Source organism: Salvelinus alpinus, chromosome 16, assembly GCF_045679555.1.
Source record: "Salvelinus alpinus chromosome 16, SLU_Salpinus.1, whole genome shotgun sequence".
Taxonomy (NCBI): Eukaryota; Metazoa; Chordata; class Actinopteri; order Salmoniformes; family Salmonidae; genus Salvelinus; species Salvelinus alpinus.
In genome coordinates, this window is record NC_092101.1 from 20,812,794 (window position 1) to 20,833,051 (window position 20,258).

Genomic DNA, 20,258 nt, shown 5'->3' on the forward strand with positions numbered 1-20,258 from the left:
TGCGGGCTGAGGAGACAAAGGCCTCTGGGACCTAATCCTGGAGCTTTTAGTGGGGTTCAGGGGCTGGCCTACAGAGCCTGTTCTAAATGATTTCTTTTTATCAGACACTAATATAGCTTGACAGCCAAGAACAGAGAAAAGCAAGGGGTAAGAAAATAGAAAAGATTTCACATATTTTAGGAATCTGGATGGTGTACAAGTATGAACAAAACATTTACATTTTCAGTCTAATTGAAATGCTTATCTACACAGAATATGTGCATTTGTTCACGATAAACTTTTTAGGCAGATAAAGATGTAATAATTTGTGTAGTGCATGATAGGCTATAAGCAAGATAGGGTAGTGGAGCTCATAAAAAAAGGAATTGTGTGACCACTGAGACTGACTATGTGGGTCACTGAAAATATTCAACAGAAATTAGAAGAGAAACATGTTTGATAGTGAGGGAACCAGCCAAGAGGTCTGAGAAATCTATTCAGGTAAAATCAGGTCATTAGGCAATTCAAAGCCTACAGAAATAGTGGAATCAAGTGCATCAACGAAAACATACTTCTTTAAATGTTTATTAGTGACCCAGACTTTCACACAGCATACAGTGCCTTTGGAAAGTATTCAGACCCCTTGACTTTTTCCACATTTTGTTACGTTACAGCCTTATTTTAAAATGGATGAATTGTTTTCCCCTCAGCAATCGACACACAACACCCCATAATGACAAAGCGAAAACAGGTTTTTATAAATGTTTGCAAATGTATCAAACATAAAAACAGAAATACCTTATTAACATACAGTTGGAGTCGGAAGTTTACATACACTTAGGTTGCAGTCATTAAAACTTGTTTTACAACAACTCCACAAATTTCTTGTTAACAAACTATAGTCTTGGCAAGTCAGTTAGAACATCTACTTTGTGCAAGACACAAGTAATTTTCCAACAATTGTTTACAGACAGATTATTTCACTTATAATTCACTGTATCACAATTCCAGTGGGTCAGAAGTTTACATACACTAAATTGACTGTGCCTTTATACAGCTTGGAAAATTCCAGAAAATGATGTCATGGCTTTAGAAGCTTCTGATAGGCTAATTGACATAATTTGAGTCAATTGGAGGTGTACCTGTGGATGTATTTCAAGGCCTACCTTCAAACTCAGTGCCTCTTTGCTTGACATCATGGGAAAATAAGAATAAATCAGCCAAGACCTCAGAAAAAAATTGTAGACCTTCACAAGTCTGGCTCATCCTTGGAAGCAATTTCCAAATGCCTGATGGTACCACGTTCATCTGTACGAACAATAGTACGCCAATATAAAAACCATGGGACCACGCAGCCGTCGTACTGCTCAGGAAGGAGACGCGTTCTGTCTCCTAGAGATGCGTTCAGTCTCCTAGAGATGAATGTACTTTGGTGCATTCATCCTTGGGAGCAATTTCCAAACGCCTGAAGGTGCAAAAAGGGCAAATCAATTCCAGAACAACAGCAAAGGACCTTGTGAAGATGCTGGAGGAAACAGGTACAAAAGTATCAATATCCACAGTAAAATGAGTCCTATATCGACATAACCTGAAAGGCCGCTCAGCAAAGAAGAAGCCACTGCTCCAAAACCGCCATAAAAAAGCCAGACTACGTTTTGCAACTGCACATGGGGACAAAGATCATACTTTTTGGAGAAATGTCCTCTGGTCTGATGAAACAAAAATAGAACTGTTTGGCCATAATGACCATTGTTATGTTTGGAGGAAAAAGAGTGAGGCTTGCAAGCTGAAGAACACCATCCCAACCATGAAGCACGGGGGTGGCAGGATCATGTTGTGGGGGTGCTTTGCTGCAGAAGGGACTGGTGCACTTCACAAAATACATGGCATCATGAGGCAGGAAAACGATGTGGATATATTGAAGCAACATCTCAAGACATCAGTCAGGAAGTTAAAGCTTGGTCGCAAATGGGTCATCCAAATGGACAATGACCCCAAGCATACTTCCACATTTTTGTCAAAATGGCTTGAGGACAACAAAGTCAAGGTATTGGAGTGGCCATCACAAAGCCCTGACCTCAATCCTATAGAAAATTTGTGGGCAGAACTGAAAAAGTGTGTGCAAGCAAGGAAGCCTACAAACCTGACTCAGTTACACCAGCTCTGTCAGGAGGAATGGGCCAAAATTCACCCAACTTATTGTGGGAAGCTTGTGGAAAGCTACCCAAAACGTTTGACCCAAGTTAAACAATTTAAAGGCAATGCTACCAAATACTAATTGAGTGAATGTAAACTTCTGACCCACTGGGAATGTGATGAAAGAAATAAAAGCTGAAATAAATCATTCTCTCTACTATTATTCTGACATTTCACATTCTTAAAACAAATTTTACTAAGATTAAATGTCAGGAATTGTGAAAACCTAAGTTTAAATGTGGCTAAGGTGTATGTAAACTTCCGACTTCAACTGTAAGTATTCAGACCCTTTGCTATAAGACTTGAAATTGAGCTCAGGTGCATCCTGTTTCCACTGATCATCCTTGAGTTGTTTCTACAACTTGATTGGAGTACACCTGTGGTAAATTGAATTGATTGGACATGATTTGGAAAGGTACACACCTGTCTATATAAGGTCTCACAGTTGACAGTGCATGTCTGAGCAAAAACCAAGCCATGAGGTCAAAGGAATTGCCCGTAGAGCTCCGAGACAGGATTGTGTCGAGGCACAGTTTTGGGGAAGGGTACCAAAACATTTCTGCAGCATTGAAGCGCCCCAAGAACACAGTGGCCTCCATCATTCTTAAATGGAAGAAGTTTGGAACCACCAAGACTCTTCCTAGAGCTGGCTGCTTGACCAAACTGAGCAATCGGAGGAGAAGGGCCTTGGTCAGGGAGGTGACCAAGAACCTGATTGTCACTTTGACAGAGCTCCTCTGTGGAGATGGGAGAACCTTCCAGAAGGACAACCATCTCTTCAGCACTCCGCCAATCAGGCCAATCAACCACCAATCAGGCCTTTATGGTAGAGTGGCCAGACGGAAGCCACTCCTCAGTAAAAGGCACATGACAGCCCGCTTGGAGCTTGCCAAAAGGCAACTGAAGACTCTCAGACCATGATAAACAAGATTCTCTGGTCTGATGAAACCAAGATTGAACTCTTTGGCCTGAATGTCATGTCTGGAGGAAACCTGGCGCCATCCCTACAGTGAAAGTTGGTGGTGGCAGCATCATGCTGTGGGGATGTTTTTCAGCGGCAGGGATTGGGAGACTAGACAGGGTCGAGTCAAAGATTAACGGAGCAATGTAGAGAGATCCTTGATGAAAACCTGCTCCAGAGCACTCAGGAACACAGAATGGGGTGACGGTTCAACCTCCAATAGGACAATGACAGTAAGCACACAGCCAAGACAACGCAAGAGTGGCTTCGGAACAAGTCTCTGAATGTCCTTGAACGGCCCAGCCAGAGGTGGGATTTGAACCCGATCTAACATCTCTGGAGAGACCTGAAAATAGCTGTGCAGCAACACTCCCCATCCAACCTGACAGAGCTTGAGAGTATCTGCAGAGAGGAATGGGAGAAACTCCCCAAATATAGGTGTGCCAAGCTTGTATCGTCATAACCAAGAAGATTCAAGGCTGTAATCGCTGCCAAAGGTGCTTCAAAAAAGTACTGAGTAAAGGGTCTGAATACTTATGTAAATGTAATGTTTCTAAAAACCTGTTTTTGCTTTGTCATTATGAGGTATTGTGTGTAGATTGACGAGGGGAAAAAACTATTTAATCAATATTAGAATAAGGCTGTAACGTAACAAAATGTGGAAAAAGTCAAGGGGCTGAGTACTTTCCCGAATGCACTGTATTTGAGATCAGAATTTTAACACCTACAGTGTGAAATTCAACAATTCTTAGAAATTATATGTGACTCACCAATATAGTGTTGAACTAACACTCTTCAAAGTGTTGATAACTAACAGAGTGCTGGGTTCCTAACACCATGGGTGTTGCATATTCCTACTTAAATTAGCACTTTATTAGAGCTGATGCAGTTACTATTTCTATGTGTAAGAAAATAACACGTTGTCACGAACCGGCTCAAAGCCCGTAACAAAAGGGAGACAACATGGAGATAAGGAATAACAAAATATATTTATTAACTAAGGTAACCTAAATGCAATTAACAATGGTGTGTGTAATCAGTAATCAGTAGTGTAAGTGAGTGTTTTGCTTCCATAAATGTGATAATGCAGGGTGTTGAAAGGTGCTAAAGCAAACAACCAAAAGGCCACAAAAATACCACAACAAAATCTATGACGGTGTCTGCATGGAGAGAGTCTCCCCAAATAATGTGGAAGAGGTCTATTTATCCTGGGACACACCCGGGCCCAGGTGTTTCCCATGTAGCTGACGACCCTCTCAACTCCGCCTACCGGCATCCTAATAAGGAGACAAGAGCAAAGAGAGAATATGGCAGACAGAGTGGGAGGGTTGTCACAAGATGTAGTCTTACAGTATTTCTAGGGAGTGTTGTTTTAAGACTGTATGGTGCAAAGTCTTATTTGCATATTTCCCAGGGTACCTTTCGAGTGAATGTTAGAGTTACCTGCCCATGACTGTGTTAGTTATCGCCAAAATCAGTCCCTTCCCCTTTGCCCTTATTTGCGTGTTCATGCACACCTCACATGCACCGTAATATGTTTGGAGGTTGTGCATGGTAATACAAAAGAAATGGAGAGGTGTGATTAATTATATGCCACATCCATTTGTTATTGTCTGATTTTGAGATTTGACACATGTAACAGATGAAATACCTCCCAAATGAAATGTTTAGCTGTTACTAAGGTTTATATTTTGTAAAATGACAGGGGGATTTGTTAATTCGAATTTCACGCTTGTTTTAGTATTTAAAAGTGGAAACTGAATTGCATCATTCAAGTCACGAGTGTGTCCCGAAGTTGACGCATCTATTGGTTCCCCAGCCACTCTTTGGAAGTCATCTTCTTAGTTTCATGCTGGGATATATATTTTGAGCCCCCTCCCATTAATTTTTCACTCTGAAAGAATTAATGGAAATTAACAAAGTGTTGATAAAAACCAGCAGCATACCACCCTGCATCCCACTGCTGGCTTGCCTCTGAAGCTAAGCAGGGTTGGTCCTGGTCAGTCCCTGGATGGGAGACCAGTTGCTGTTGGAAGTGATGTTGGAGCGCCAATACAATTTGATTTGAGTAGGAAGCACCCTTTCCTCTGGCCTAAGAAATATATCCCAGTTCCCCAGGGCCCTGTATAGGGTTCTGTCTTTCAGATGGGATGTTAAACAGGTGTCCTGACTCTCTGTGGTCACAAAAGATCCCATGGCACTTATTGTAAGAGTAGTGGTGTTAACCCTGGTGTCCTGGCTAAATTCCCAATCTGGCCCTCATACCATCCTCTGTGACTATTCCCCAGGTTGTTGCGGAAAATGTGTTCTCAGTCAACTGACCTGAGAAAAAAACATTATACTGTGAATTCAAATAACACTTAATTTATTCTCTGCAAGTGTCGTCAATTTCAGTCTCACTGGGGTTAGCCCCACTGGAATCAGCACTCAGATATAACACTCACGACACTTTATACCTCAACACCGAGATTTTAACACCTGCAAATATGCTGTGTTCTTTTTCTGTGGTAATGGGTTCTCCTCTCCTGACTGTATTTGGCTGATGTATTTGGTGTGTGTTAGCCTAGGGTTTCACAAACTTGGCCCTGCCCCCCCCCCCCCCACCCCCCTTTCCCGGTGGATTTTGCTCTAGCACTACACAGCTGATTCAAATAACCAACTCTTCATCAAAAACCAAAACGTGCACTCAGGGGGGGCCCCAGGACTGAGTTTGTGAAACCCTGTGTTAGGGTAAAACACCCTCAGTCTCTGGGACACAACTGATACCCGTGGCATAATCTCTCACTCTGATTGCTTTGCCTTTCCACCCTCTGCCAAAACCTTAGTGGAATTTACATGTCCAAACCCGTCAGCCAAAAGCTAGAGTTAGGTTATTTGAGATTATTTTATTGGAGAGTGTTATAATTAAGCAATACGGCATTAGGGGGTGCGGTATATGGCCAGTATACCACGGCTAATGGCTGTTCTTATGCACTAAGAACGGCTGCCCCTGGACACAGCCGCTAGCCGTGGTATATTGGCCATATACTACAAACCCCAGAGGTGCCCTACTGCTATAAAACTGGTTACCAATGTAATTAAAACAATATCAGGAAATGTTTTGTCATACCTGTGGTATAGGGTCTGATATACCACAGCTTTCAGCCAATCAGCATTCAGGGTTTGAACCACCGGTTTATAATTTGGAATGGGTCACAATGCACTGGTACTGTATGCCAGGACTTTGGTGAGAGAATAAATAAACTTTGTTAGGTGGACTGTGATTTCCATATTAGTAATTGTCTTATCATGTGCCTTTTACTGAGGAGGGGCTTCCGTCTGGCCACTCTACCACAAAGGCCTGATTGGTGGAGTGCTGCAGAGATGGTTGTCCTTCTGGAAGGTTCTCCCATCTCCACAGAGGAACTCTGGAGCTCTGTTAGAGTGACCATCGGGTTCTTGGTCACCTCCCTGACCAAGGCCCTTCTTCCTGATTGCTCAGTTTGGCAGGGCTGCCAGCTCTAGGAAGAGTCTTGGTGGTTCCAAAATTTGTCCATTTAAGAATGATGGAGGCCACTGTGTTCTTGGGGACCTTCAATGCTGCAGAAATGTTTTGGTACCCTTCCCCAGATCTGTTCCCACACAATCATGTCTCGGAGCTCTACGGACAATTCCTTCGACCTTGTGGCTTGGTTTTTACTCTGACATGCCCTGTCAACTGTGGGACCTTATATAGGCAGGTGTGTGCCTTTCCAAATCATGTCCAATCAATTCAATTTACCACAGGTGGACTCCAATCAAGTTGTAGAAACATCTCAAGGATGATCAATGGAAACAGGATGCACCTGAGCTCAATTTCAAGTCTCATAGCAAAGGGTCTGAATACTTATTTAGTTATTTCTGTTTTTTATTTGTAATACATTTGCAAAAATGTCTAAAAACCTGTTTTTGCTTTGTCATTATGGGGTATTGTGTGTAGATTGATGAGGAAAATGTTTTATTTGATCCATTTTCAAATAAGACTTTAATGTAACAAAATGCGGAAAAGTGAAGGGGTCTGAATACTTTCCTAATGCACTGTATGTATTCATTTGTGGATGTCCGCCATTTCGTATAATATGTTACGAATTACAATTTGTTGGAATTAACAGTAGTTAACTAGGTGGCTAGGTGGCTAACGTTAGGTAGGCTAGGGATTAGGGTTAGGGTTAGGTGTTAGGGTTAGAGTTAGGTGTTAGGGTTAGGGTTAGGGTTAGATAGGCTAGGGATTAGGGTTAGGGTTAGATGTTAGGTGTTAGGTGTTAGGGTTAGGGTTCGGTGTTAGGTGTTAGAGTTAGGGTTAGGTGTTAGGTTAAACGGTTAAGGTTAGGGTAAGGCAGTGCTTAATTTGAACACATAGCGAGAGCGAGAGGGGGTTATCGAGGCGGCTCTGTGATACAGGAACGCATGAGAAAGTGACAAACACAATGCAGCAGCGCAGAGGACAGAGTGAACACCCAAGTATCCTACTATCTATGTTGGTGAAACGGACAGCGCTCTCCAAGGTGCTGATTCATTTGCAGCATTTTAGACATCACTGCAGAACACCCGCCATACGTATAGTCTATAGCAGGGATGGTCTGCTTACCTATATGTGCGTACCCTAATTTTATGCAATTCTACTCATTTTGCCATGGGGCAGAGAGGAAAATTAGCTGTTTTTTAGCAGAACACGCATATGAGAATATATAGACCTCCTGCCTATGTGATAACATGAAGCACATATTCAGATTAACTTCACAGTACAGAACAAGTTTGTAAAGGAAAAATATGTTCCTACCTTAGTTTTCAAAACCTTCCACAACGTCTCTCCCCATGTCAAGTCCATTTTACTCCTGACAGTCAATTTCTTGCTCAAAGCAAGAAATGTTGCTGTGATGGTTAGCCTCCTTGTAAGGCTGTTTGGAACACTGGCTGTAGTGTCTATTTTTTCATTTTGAGTGTTAACTATAACCTGGGTGTCCTCTTTAGGCTTGTCTACCAGTCTTTTCTAGACCCAAGCTCCCTACCTTTTTGCATGTTGTACAGCCCAGCTTTGAAATTTGCATGACAAGCCAGGGGTTATAAGTTTGCTTGTTCTTGAACTGAGCCTTCGTCCAAATTGCACCTGCTCCAAGCACTATGTCGGTGGATACACAGCGAAGAGCAGGTCTGGAATCAGTGTGGCAGGATAGGGTGATTACACAGAAGGATCCCTGCACTTTTACGTTATGGTTTTTCTAGGGGGCGGGAGAAATAACGAGGAGACAACTTGATTTAACTCTGGTCGCTTTTAAAAAATAATGTTTTCAATTAATAAATCATGCCGCGAGAGGAACCGGATCCAGGCAAATAGGTGCCGGAACGAACCAAGTCAAATCTGAGAGATGCCGGATCCTGTTCCGGCAGGATCCAGCTCAAATTAAGCACTGGGATATGGGTTAGAAGTATACTTATTATTATTTATTTTAAGTAGCTAAAAAGTAGTAAGTAGTTGAACTAAAATGCTAAAGTTGTCCCTGATGAGATTCACCCATTGACCAACAACCTTACCTTTGTTTTTTCCTTAAGTAAGATTCTGTGTTATCTAACCATACCAAATGTAACCATATCATACTAATTTGAGTGTCCTAGATTTACATTTACTACCTTACGTCTAGTCTATGAGAGCAGGCTGGAAAGATTTTCAGGGTGTGCCATTCAACAGCCTACTTTCACAATACTGCATTTGTGAAAAATATATAAGTGCTGTGAGTTCTATGCAAGTGCTACTGAAAAAACACTCCATCTAACCTACATGCAAATTATGAATAAAACATTTGCATGTTGTTTTTAATTATTTGAGTGTGACAATGTGGCAAAGCACAATAATATGGAAAACTTAATTGTTTAATTATTTTCCTTATTGTGGTGGGATAATAGTTCTCTTTGAAGAGATCTTGAATCTGGTTTAGTTGAACCTTAGGAAATTGGTTTTAATGGCCAATGTCTAGATTTTATTTCATAGGCTGACAGTTTATGGGCAAAATATGGAGTCTGTTAGCAAAACAAACCGCAAAGCAAACCCCCTCCAAGTAGAGATTGACAAAGCAGGGAGTTTAGGAGAAAGGAGGCTGAGAACAGGGGACAATCAAAGGCTGTTATTTTAATCTGGGCTGCCTCAGAGATTAGCAGACCACATTGTTTTAATTGTTTTAACGGGAGGGAGTGAAACGCTCGTTTATTGTGGGGGGATCCTTTGCGTAAATCTCCCCAAGTTCAATAGTTTCAAAAACTTGAGCCCTTGGACCCCCCTCTTTTCCCTCATCCCACCTAATCCAGGCTAATACCTTTCTTTCTATTGGCTAATGGTTGAGGGGAGCTGGAGTAAATGCTTCTTAAATAGTCGTGGGTCGGTGGGTGAGAATGGTTTTCAGAGAATTAGATCCATGCTGTGGTGGACGAGGATAAGGCCTGCATTTCGAAAGTATTGGACTGTATAGGTGGACCTCTTTGCCTCTAAAGTGCACGAGAATCGGTTACATTTCTGCTGTTTTGTGAGCTTTCAGGTAAAATAAAAAATACTGGAATTTTTACACACTTCATCACTGGAATATATTCTTTTTGTCTGATCTGTATTTTGAAAATAGTTGTATGTTGGTAGCCTACTGCAGCAGATTCCCACTAAATCAAGTGGCAATGGTTTATGCTTAGAGAAGAATAACTTTCAATTACCTTGAACTATCAAGAAAGTTGGAAATGTATATTTACCGTTTGTCCTGTATTTTTTAATTTTTGAAGTGAGTTTAGACTGTAAATCAAAATTGCACCGTGCAATTTTGCACAGTGCAAGCGTCCTACATGTACAATAAGCTATATAGGCGAAATTGTATGCTTAGTTATTATGGTGTAAGGCCAATAAAATAAAAACTGTTATTTTGTCTATATTAATTTAGGGGCGCTATGAATGCTTTGAATTTCTGCGGGGGATCCAACAGTGGAGTCTATCCTCTACACAGCTTCAACTCCGTCTGTTTCGACCACCACCAGATGGCAGACCAGTACCAGGTTTATTCATTGGCCAATCCCTCCTCGGTTAACACGTTCTCTGTTGCCGAAAGACTTGCAGGTATTTAGACTAGACTACTTTAATTTATGACAGTGTCTGCAATCGATGCATGCAATCAAACAAATGCAGGTGGCAACATTTTTCACACACACACAAAAAAAAACATTAAAAAACATTTGTAGACTGCCAAAATGCTGGTATTTTCACATTTAGCCCGACATCTGAAATGCCAACTGGCTGGCTGTTTCACCACTAATCTTGTTGTGGCTTTTCCTCTGTCCCCACAGAGTTGATCCTGGAGGCCCGTTATGGGAACCAGCAAAAGCAGCGTCGGAGCCGCACAGCCTTCACTGTGTCCCAGCTACAGGCTCTAGAGAAAGCCTTCCAACAGACCCAGTACCCTGATGTAAGCATGAGAGAAAGACTGGCTGTCTGCGTCAACCTGCCTGAAGCTCGCATTCAGGTCAGTAAAGGTCGCTCTTCAAAAAGGACCAGCCTGTGTGCATTCATTCATTCATAATATTTATTTGAACTGCTGCTTTTACTAACGTTATTCTTGTAATATACAGCGCCTTCGGAAAGTATTCAGACCCCTTGACTTTTTCCACATTTTGTTACGTTACAGCCTTATTCGAAAATGTATTAAATATTTGTATTATTATTATTATTATTTATTAATATTTATCAGCAATCTACACACAATACCAGATAATGACAAAGCAAAAACAGGTGTTTTGAAATGTTTGCAAATGTATTAAAAATAAAAAATAGAAATACCTTATTTACATAATTCGTTACACCCTTTGCTATGAGACTTGAAATTGACCTCGGGTGTATCCTGTTTCCATTGATCATCCTTGAGATGTTTCATCAACTTGATTGGAGTCCACCTCTGGTAAATTCAATTGATTGGACATGATTTGAAAAGGCACACACCTGCATGACAGAGCAAACACCAAGCCAAAAGGTCGAAGGAATTGTCCGTAGAGCTCCGAGACAGGATTGTGTCGAGGCACATATCTGGGGAAGGGTACCAAAACATTTCTGCAGTATTGAAGGTCCCCAAGAACACAGTGGCCTCCATCATTCTTAAATGGAAAAAGTTTGTAACCACCAAGACTCTTCCTAGAGCTGGGCACCCGGCCAAACTGAGCAATCGGAGTAGAAGGGCCTTGGTCAGGGAGGTGAAAATAGCTGTGCACAACTCTCCCCATCCAACCTGACCGAGCTTGAGAGGATCTGCAGAGAGGAATGGGAGAAACTCCCAAAATACAGGTGTGCCAAGCTTGTAGCGTCACACCCAAGATGCTTTCATTGCTGCCAAAGGTGCTTCAACAAAGTACAGAGTAAAGGGTCTGAATACTTATGTAAATGAGATATGTTTAATTTTTATTTTGTATAAATGAGCAAAAATGTGCTTAGTCATTATGGGGTATTGTGTGAGGGGGGAAAAAACAATTTAATACATTTTAGAATAAGGCTGTAATGTAACAAAATGTGGAAAAAGTCAAGGGGTCTAAATACTTTCCTGAAAGGAACTGTATATAAAACTGTAGTGCTTTTAGATATAACTTTTTAAAAGCTTTATAAACACTTCAACCCTTCACCAATAACTAAATAATATGCTCCTCCAGGTGTGGTTCAAGAACAGAAGAGCAAAGCTTCGTAAGGGACAGCGATGCTCCCCTCTTCGCAGAGAGCAAAGCCTGGAGGAACCACATCAGACCAAGGAAGGAGGGGAAGAGAGCACTACTAAGGACTCCAAAACACAAAGCAAATTCGCTCCTCTCTGTGAAGTCAGTGATGCTCCCACCATTTCTTGTCCTGGAGACGCCATTGCAACTCAGGTCCACACAAGATTACATTATCCTCCCGTTTTTCCCTTTGTGTATGGAGAGCGGAACCACCTTCCACATCATCATGCTTTAGGGATGCTGTCAGCTGGCCTACATTTCACCCCCAAATTCTGGCCCATTTTACAGCAACACAGCTTAGGAGTTGCCCCACCGGTTGGTAAAAACTGCAGCCTTTCCCTTCAGACTTTCTTTCCCAGTAAAGCTGTACCCCACCCCAACCTGGGTCTTTAACTTCTCTACAGTGTGTGATGGCAAAAAGGGACTGGTACACTGGTGCACTAGTATCAATACGGACACATAAACTACTGATTGTATACTTTGACACTGTACATCTGTATGTATGTGTGAAGGACCTCTGACAAGTGATTATGTCTGTAGATGATTAGATTGATTAAGAAACACTCAAGGTATGTTGATCGCAATCAGGAGTGGATTGGTACATACTTCATTTGCATAGAGATGTTACAGTCAGTTTTTACCCACTTATGACAAGCACTTAGGAGAATAGAGAATTGAGATGTGATTTCGGGCACTTTTTTCACATCATATATTCATTTGTTCAAGACAATTTTCTGTAATGTCTCAAGGTATGATTTAAAAAATATATATTTAACTAGGCAAGTCAGTTAAGAACAAATTCTTATTTACAATGATGGCCTACCGGGGAACAGTTGGTTAACTGCCTTATTCAGGGGCAGAATGACAGATTTTTACCTTGTCAGCTCAGGGATTCGATCCAGCAACTTTTCAGTTACTGGCCCAATGCTCTAACCACTAGGCAACCTGCCGCCCCAGTGAATCTTTAGGCCTATCCTACATTAACTTCATGGTAATACACAATAAAATTATAATTAAACTTTGTGTCAATACAATTATTTTGAATCTTTTTAGTTTCCATTTGTATCTTTTTGCAAATAGAAAAATAATAACCCAGTTGAGTTTGGGTCTGGTCTAGGGCAGAAGAAGGCAATAACTCAAGCAATGGTTGGTCAAGGTGTTAGAACAGAAGGTAAATGACTGGGATGTGCTCCAACAGATTCTTTGCAGGGAGGGAGTGCCAACCAGATACCCCTGTGTCAGGACACCCAATAAGCCTGGCACGGGAGGCTACCAGCCAGGTGACCAGAGGTAGCAGATGGTGATTTTAGGCCTACAGCACACATCAACTATAGAGCTTCAGATTGAAGATTGTTAGATTGAACTAATATACTAGTCAAAAGCACAATAAATGATTGAAATAAGGGTCATGGCAGAGGAGGAAATATTTTACCAAATTCTCATGCTGTGTAAATCAGTAGGACATGCCAATTACTTGTATGTCTAGTACGTTATATAGCCCCCTCAAGACACCAAAGTTAGACAAACAAATGCTCTTGATGTTTCATGATTTTGCTATGCTTTACCAAATGACAGTCCAGTAGTTCACAAAAGCTCAGAATTTGTGCTTCATAAATTGTATAGCTGGAAACTGAGCCACAGCATCCACACTCGACTATTTTCATGGGTTATTGAGCTGTATGGCTTTTGGTCCTATTCTTCAAGCAAGGTGCGCTAGTTTACCAGCGCAAGGATAACGGTAGGAGTGAAAGATGACGCTGAATGCTTGCTTATCGTCTGGGAGACTTAAAGAGACAGCAAGACCTAGCGAGGGAGAAGAGATAAAATCTCGTAAATATATGACCATGTTGATACGTCCACTTTGAAAATACACGTTGACAGGTAAAATACGTTTCTTTGATGATACATGGTTAAGTGGGGGAGTTTTTTCCGAAGGCAATCGCATTTAGCCGTAAATTAACGACCTAGCTAAGGAAAGAGCTAGCTACAAACTGGATTTATGTTGTAGGGATTAAGGAGTTGCCCACGGATGTTATGTTTGGGAACTGAAAACAAACGCAGCTAATTTAGGTGAAATGCACTTTGTTAATTCGCTTTTACGTACTTCGTATAATGTGTTTGCAATAATATAAGGGTTTGCCTTGATTAATGTGTAATTAAGGTTATGGCAATGAATATTTGATGTTGTATGCAGTTTTAGCTTGTTCTACTCGGCATTAGCTTGCTAACGTTAGCTAGTACGTGACTGATCAGTGTGTTTTGGGAACAAGTAGCTAGTAGGCCAGGATATGTTCGATGAGTAGCTAACTAATCATCAATTTGAATAGTTTGACAATAAAACAAGCTGGTGATAATGTATCAGTATTGGCCAATTACACGTCAGCTACCTCACCTCAGCACGCTAGTAGTAGCTAGTTCGCTAACGTTAGCTAGGTAGCACTACGGACGGTACGGTAGCTATCTCGCTTGCAAGTCTGTAACGATTTGATTAAAAAAAAAATCTGACTCCCGTTTCTTTAACTTCTGCGGAGTATTTACGGAGTTAACAAGTAGAAAAATATGGAAACTACAGACTGATCACAAGCATTGTCCTCTTCGTACGGGTACCAGGTTAAGCTACCTTTCCTAAATGGGCCACACAACTGACAGCAACTGCCATATAATCAGACTAGATAACTCGGTAGCTAGCATGAACTCTGCGCGAGGAAAATAATGAGCTAGCTAAATTAGCGAGCTAGCTCGATGTGAGGCCTTCATTAACCAGTGGAGTTGTCTTCATCACATAAGCTAGCTTTATATTTTGTCACTAATCTTACTTGTTAGCTAAGTTACTGTAGACGTTATTGTTTCGTGTGTCTGTTACTGTTAGGACTCAACTATTTGGAAAGAGAATATAGCAGGTTACTAAGGCAAATAGCTAGCAAACACAACATCTCGTGAAAATTAGTCGCGCAAACATTTGACCAGGCATTTATTGTTTCTTCAGTGTCAAATTGGCTACCAAATAGGATTAAATGCAACGGTTCATATAGGCTATATTATTCATAGCTAGTTAGTATCTTTATATTGCTTGAATGATGACTATATTGTAAACACATGCTGGCTAATTTATGTATGAAAGGCGGTGGTTACACTCATAACCACGTTGGCAATTTATGCCAGGTAAAAAAAATGTGACAATAATATTCAACTGTTTAGTTAGTCAACTGTAGTGTTAAGTTCTGTGTCTTTTCAATTTCTCAGTTAAACAAAGTCAGTTGGAGATAGATAGATAGATGTATCAGCACACTGACTCAAATTATTTTATTTTTACTGTCCGGTTTTAAATATGTTTTTCCTATTAAAACCAGCCTCACTTGCTACCCCACTCTGTTTACATTACTGAGATGGAAGTAGCATGTATTCAGGGCTCTCACAATTTCATAATTTGTGGTGGTGGATACATTTAGCAAGTAATGGCGTTTCCATTTCATTGATTGACCTTTTTATTGACCAAGACTTGTCCAACTACATAGAGGATACAGTGATTTTTAATAATTGACCTTATCTACTCTGAACACATGCTTCTGTTTGTCTTTGCACAGGTGAAGGCACACACATTCCTACATTTAGCCTATTCTACTCATGTAATTCTACTCATGGTCCCGTGTGGCTCAGTTGGTAGAGCATGGCGCTTGCAACGCCAGGGTTGTGGGTTCATTCCCCACGGGGGGACCAGGATGAATATGTATGAACTTTCCAATTTGTAAGTCGCTCTGGATAAGAGCGTCTGCTAAATGACTTAAATGTAAATGTAAATGTAAATGAGTTTATTCTACTACTGCATAAAGCTTGCACTGGGTATTGGCCAAGTTAAATTGGTTAATGTTGTGTGTTACTGCTTTCTTTACATGCTATTTCAATGATGAACATATTATATAGGTAAGCCCTTTGGCTTGCCCTCTCCATTTCAATGTATCCCCTTAACTGATGTGAATCAGTTTTCCAGGCTATCAGGATGGAGAGGCATTTTGGCAGTCATTGATCAGTTTAAGTGCATTTCCTGAGGAAAGCATAGCTGCCTGCTGATATTGCTGGCATTACCTGCTCTCCATGAATATCAGCAACATCACAGTTCCCAAGGGAAGGATAGGGAGGGAAGCTGGGCCTCAGGGTTATACAGAAACCTCCATGTATGCTATTAACTATTCAAAGGCTGTCAAATCACACTACCAGTGAAAACTGATATATTGATGAGGTTGTGGATGAGTGTGCCAAGGCATAGGCTATGTAGCACACTCCAGTTGAATTTGTCAAATTTTACATTCCTGTGAATCAGGCATGTTTGATAGTCTTTATAGCTAATAGTCAAGGAACACCATTTGTCCAAAGCCATAGCCCTATAGTGTTGGTTTTTTGGACATTCAAAATGATACGTCCTGGAAAGGGGTGCATTGTTCTCATCACAACACTCAGTCTAGTATGTGATGTTTCCACCCGTATTGATTGCTTTATTGAATTCACTGCATGTACCACTCAGAAAATGGATCCCATTTCTACTTCAGGCTAGAAATGTATGAATTACCAGTAACATACTAGGCTTTATAAAATTCTATCTCAGACTATTGTTGCATGCAGATTGCTGCATTTTTAAGGCTTTCAATTAGAAAAGACATGTCATTGATATCTGACCACTGCAAATGTGTATTTGGCAAGATGTTCTGTAATGGATTGTTACACCTAAGGGATAATTCAGTTTGTTTGTGTTTTTCAGATATCCAACTTAACAGAACTCTACTGCAGTATCTCATCATCATTGTTGACTCTGCCTACACCATTGCCTCTTCCGCCGTGGCACTGGAACATGAAAAATGTCTGCTGTATTACCAAAGAGTGACCAGAAGGACGCAATGAGGGGCTCCGGGGAAAGTTGCCAAGCTGCGTTGTGGATCCAGTAGCTGGGATTCCAAGTGCTTGTTGTGTTTGTGGGTGCATGCTAGCACAACCTGCCCACTTCAGGCCGGGACATGCTACTCTGAGACTGGAGTTGGACAAACAGAGAAGAAAGGAGTCGACCACCATAAACAAGAAGGGGACAGTACAACATTGGCAGATAGACATACTGTGTGTTTTGGTTGCAGTTTTACCCCTGTGGAAGTGGCTTTTAATACACTGCATATTTCTATACAACACCTTTCCTCTGTCTTTGTATCGCCTTCCCCCTCCCTTAAGAGTCCTGGTTGTTTTGGCCCCTCTGTGATTTGCATGGCCGGAGAGTAATCGTGGAGAGGCCAGGGTATCACAAGCTTATGGATTTTGACAAGAAGGGGAGTAAAGGAGAGACAGAGGAAGGGAAAAAGATGTCTAAGGCAGCTGGCAGCAGGACTGGACATGGGGGCCGGGGTACAGGGACCAACTCTGGGGTTCTTATGGTTGGCCCAAACTTCCGTGTCGGAAAAAAGATTGGCTGTGGCAATTTTGGAGAGCTGCGGCTGGGGAAGAACCTCTACACCAACGAATATGTGGCCATCAAATTGGTAAGGCCAACATGTTTGACTAAACGGCATGGCTGTGGTGTGTTTCTGTTTGGATGCACTCCTACATTAATCATCCTCACCACTGTCTTTTTCAAATTACATACTGTAGGTCTATATTTTGCCATCCCCTCCAATCTAACATTCCTCTACACTACTTCACTACAACTAGTGCAGCTTGCCATTGGTTTGCTGCATTGTGACATTCATTTTTTTTTATTTTTTTGTGTTACTGTAGTTTGGCCAAGGTATTTGAATCCAGTTTCCTTACAGCAGCTGAACACCCCACCCCTGATGACTTGTTGACCTTTAAGAGACAGGAAACATTTTAGTGCTGATAATGTGTCTTTCCCCCACAGGAAAATATTTACTTATCTGTAGCTTGGTCCCATGCACTGTTAATGAGTCAACCATGCTCAATTTGTATTATATTAAAGAGAAGGAAAAATAATTAACTTCCCAGGTCATGATATACACGACAGAGAAATGCCCACTAGAACTCCTTGAGGGAGGTAAGGGAATTGTTGCACAATATCACTATGAGAACAAGTCAACTACAGTACTGTCTCATGGTGATGTGTGCATGCATGTACACACACACAGTAGGGTTCTTACCTTTTATCTCAAAGATGAAATGGAATCTCAGGGTAAACCAGCATAGGGGGCTCAGAGGTTGCAAGTCAAGATTTTAATTCTGCAGCCTGCAGAGAGTGGGTCTGGGAAACCACATGAAATGGCAAGACCCATTTATTTTCTGATTGGTGAAGGGAGGCCGGGCCAGAAATTGAGCTTCCTCTGCAATATACAGAGCGTGGGTCTGGGAAACCACATGAAATGGCAAGACTCATTTATTTTCTGATTGGTGAAGGGAAGCCAGCCAGAAATTGAGCTTCCTCTGCAACATTTTAAGTTTCTGTTTTCCTCCAGTCATGTAGAAGCCTGAATGTCACTGTAAACGCTGGTATATCCATATGTTTTAATGGGGTCATTTAAAGTTGCCAATTAGAAGTCTCTTGGAAAAAGGCCTTGGTGTAACTCTGCACCCTACGAGAGAGGTTGTTTGTCAGAAATGGCGTCGGAACGCTGCACTCGAGTGTGGGCTTGGCGTCAACACCTACACAGCCACACTGGACCGTGTATGATTATCTTTACATTTGTATCTCCCAGGGAGGTCATTATCTCTGACTAGACACATATTGAAGGCTTTGCTAACCGCATTGAAAGCCGAGGTTAGCGCTGTAATTTAATCTCTTTTACTTCTGAAATCCTCCGCTGCGCTGCTTCTCCTCTCTGTCTGAAACATTCCATCTGTTTTGGGTATTTTTATCCTCATCATGTCCATTTTATATCCGGCTCTAGCATTATTTCCGTAACATCCGTAACATCACTGTTGCTCCATGAGTACATTTGAAGTGAACCAAATAATTTGTTTCAATGGTGGTAGTTACTAGCTAGCTACTCTCTCACCTTTCCTAATTAGGGCAATGGCATTGTGCCCCGTTGATTGATCTCATCAGCTAGCAAGCAGCATGGACCTGTTCAGCCAGGCAACAGATAATGGCATTACTGAACTGTTACTGGGCATTACTGCCCGCAAGATTGTTTTTCTCCAGGGTACTTTAGGCTTTTATGTGCTGCTGGTTTGACTTGTGTCCTCTCCTCTGAGGCTTTGACCCATGTGAACTCCTCTGACCTAAGTTTGGGCATGAGTGGTGTGTTTTGCTTTAGCTCCCCTGGCTGACCTCCAGTCTAGTGCAGCTGTCCACATGTTTGTGCGTTCCCCTCCCTGGTCACTCAAACATGGGTTCTTCCCCCTCATGCACAAGGACATAGGATTTCGACACCCACCATATCAGATTGTGCAAAAATCATTTCTGTAGTTAGAAACTGATAATGTAATTTCATCTGAGAAATTAAGCTAGTACATTTTAATTTATGGGATTCATAAAATCATCTGATTTTTAAACCATCATTCTTCCTAACAATGAGTAAGGGCAATTTCAGCATTACGGATATGACATTTGCACACAAAATGTCTCACAAAATTGACTTATCAGGCATAAATGTTAATGTGTACAGTGCATTCGGGAAGTATTCAGACCACTTTTTCCACATTTTATGTTACAGCCTTATTCTAAAATGGATTAAATGTTTTTTTCCCCCTCTCAATCTACACACAACACCCCATAATGATAAAGCAAAAATGGGTTTAGAATTTTTAGCAAATGTATTAAAAATAACTATCACATTTACATAAGTATTCAGACCCTTTACTCAGAACTTTGTTGAAGCACCTTTGGCAGCGATTACAGCCTTGAGTCTTCTTGGGTATGGCTCTATAAGCTTGGCAACCCTGTATTCGGGCAGTTTCTCCCATTCTTCTCTGCAGATCTAGAAAGATGTCTGGTTGGATGGGGAGTGTCGCTGCACAGCTATTTTCAGGTCTCCAGAGATGTGCGATCGGGTTCAAGTCCGGGCTCTGGCTGGGCCGCTCAAGGACGTTCAGAGACTTGTTCCGAAACCACTCCTGCGTTGCCTGTGTGCTTAGGCTTGTTGTCCTGTTGGAAGGTGAATCTTCGCTCCAGTATGAGGTCCTGAGCGCTCTGGAGCAGGTTTTCATCAAGGATCTCTTTGTACTTTGCTCCGTTCATCTTTCCCTCGATCCTGACTAGTTTCCCAGTCTCTGCTGCTGAAAAACATCCCCACAGCATGATGCTACAACTACAATCCTGCCTCGGCGCACTACTGACAATTCCTTCGACCTCATGGCTTGGTTTTTGCTCTGACATGCACTGTCAACTGTGGGACCTTTATGTAGACAGGTGTGTGCCTTTCCAAATCATGTCCAATTAATTGAATTTGCCACAGGT

General features: G+C 41.6%; 2 protein-coding genes across 7 annotated transcripts in view; both read left to right on the forward strand.

Annotated features, from left to right (window-relative positions):
* The first annotated feature begins 9,540 nt into the window (after positions 1-9,540).
* On the forward strand, positions 9,541-12,893 carry LOC139541099 (diencephalon/mesencephalon homeobox protein 1-B-like). Its single transcript, XM_071345326.1, has 4 exons — positions 9,541-9,681; positions 10,069-10,241; positions 10,469-10,644; positions 11,816-12,893. The coding sequence occupies exons 2-4, from the start codon at positions 10,076-10,078 to the stop codon at positions 12,266-12,268; spliced, it is 795 nt and encodes a 264-aa protein (XP_071201427.1). The 5' UTR covers positions 9,541-9,681; positions 10,069-10,075; the 3' UTR covers positions 12,269-12,893.
* A 505-nt stretch (positions 12,894-13,398) lies between these two features.
* The window catches only part of LOC139541101 (casein kinase I), a 38,889-nt gene continuing 32,029 nt past the window's right edge, over positions 13,399-20,258 (forward strand). For 4 of the 6 annotated variants that reach the window (XM_071345331.1, XM_071345333.1, XM_071345328.1 and 1 more), the window contains exons 1-2: positions 13,399-13,756; positions 16,629-17,391. In XM_071345331.1, the coding sequence (XP_071201432.1) occupies positions 17,164-17,391 (228 nt within the window). In that variant the 5' untranslated portion in view covers positions 13,399-13,756; positions 16,629-17,163. The other 2 variants (XM_071345332.1, XM_071345329.1) reach the window with 1 other exon arrangement.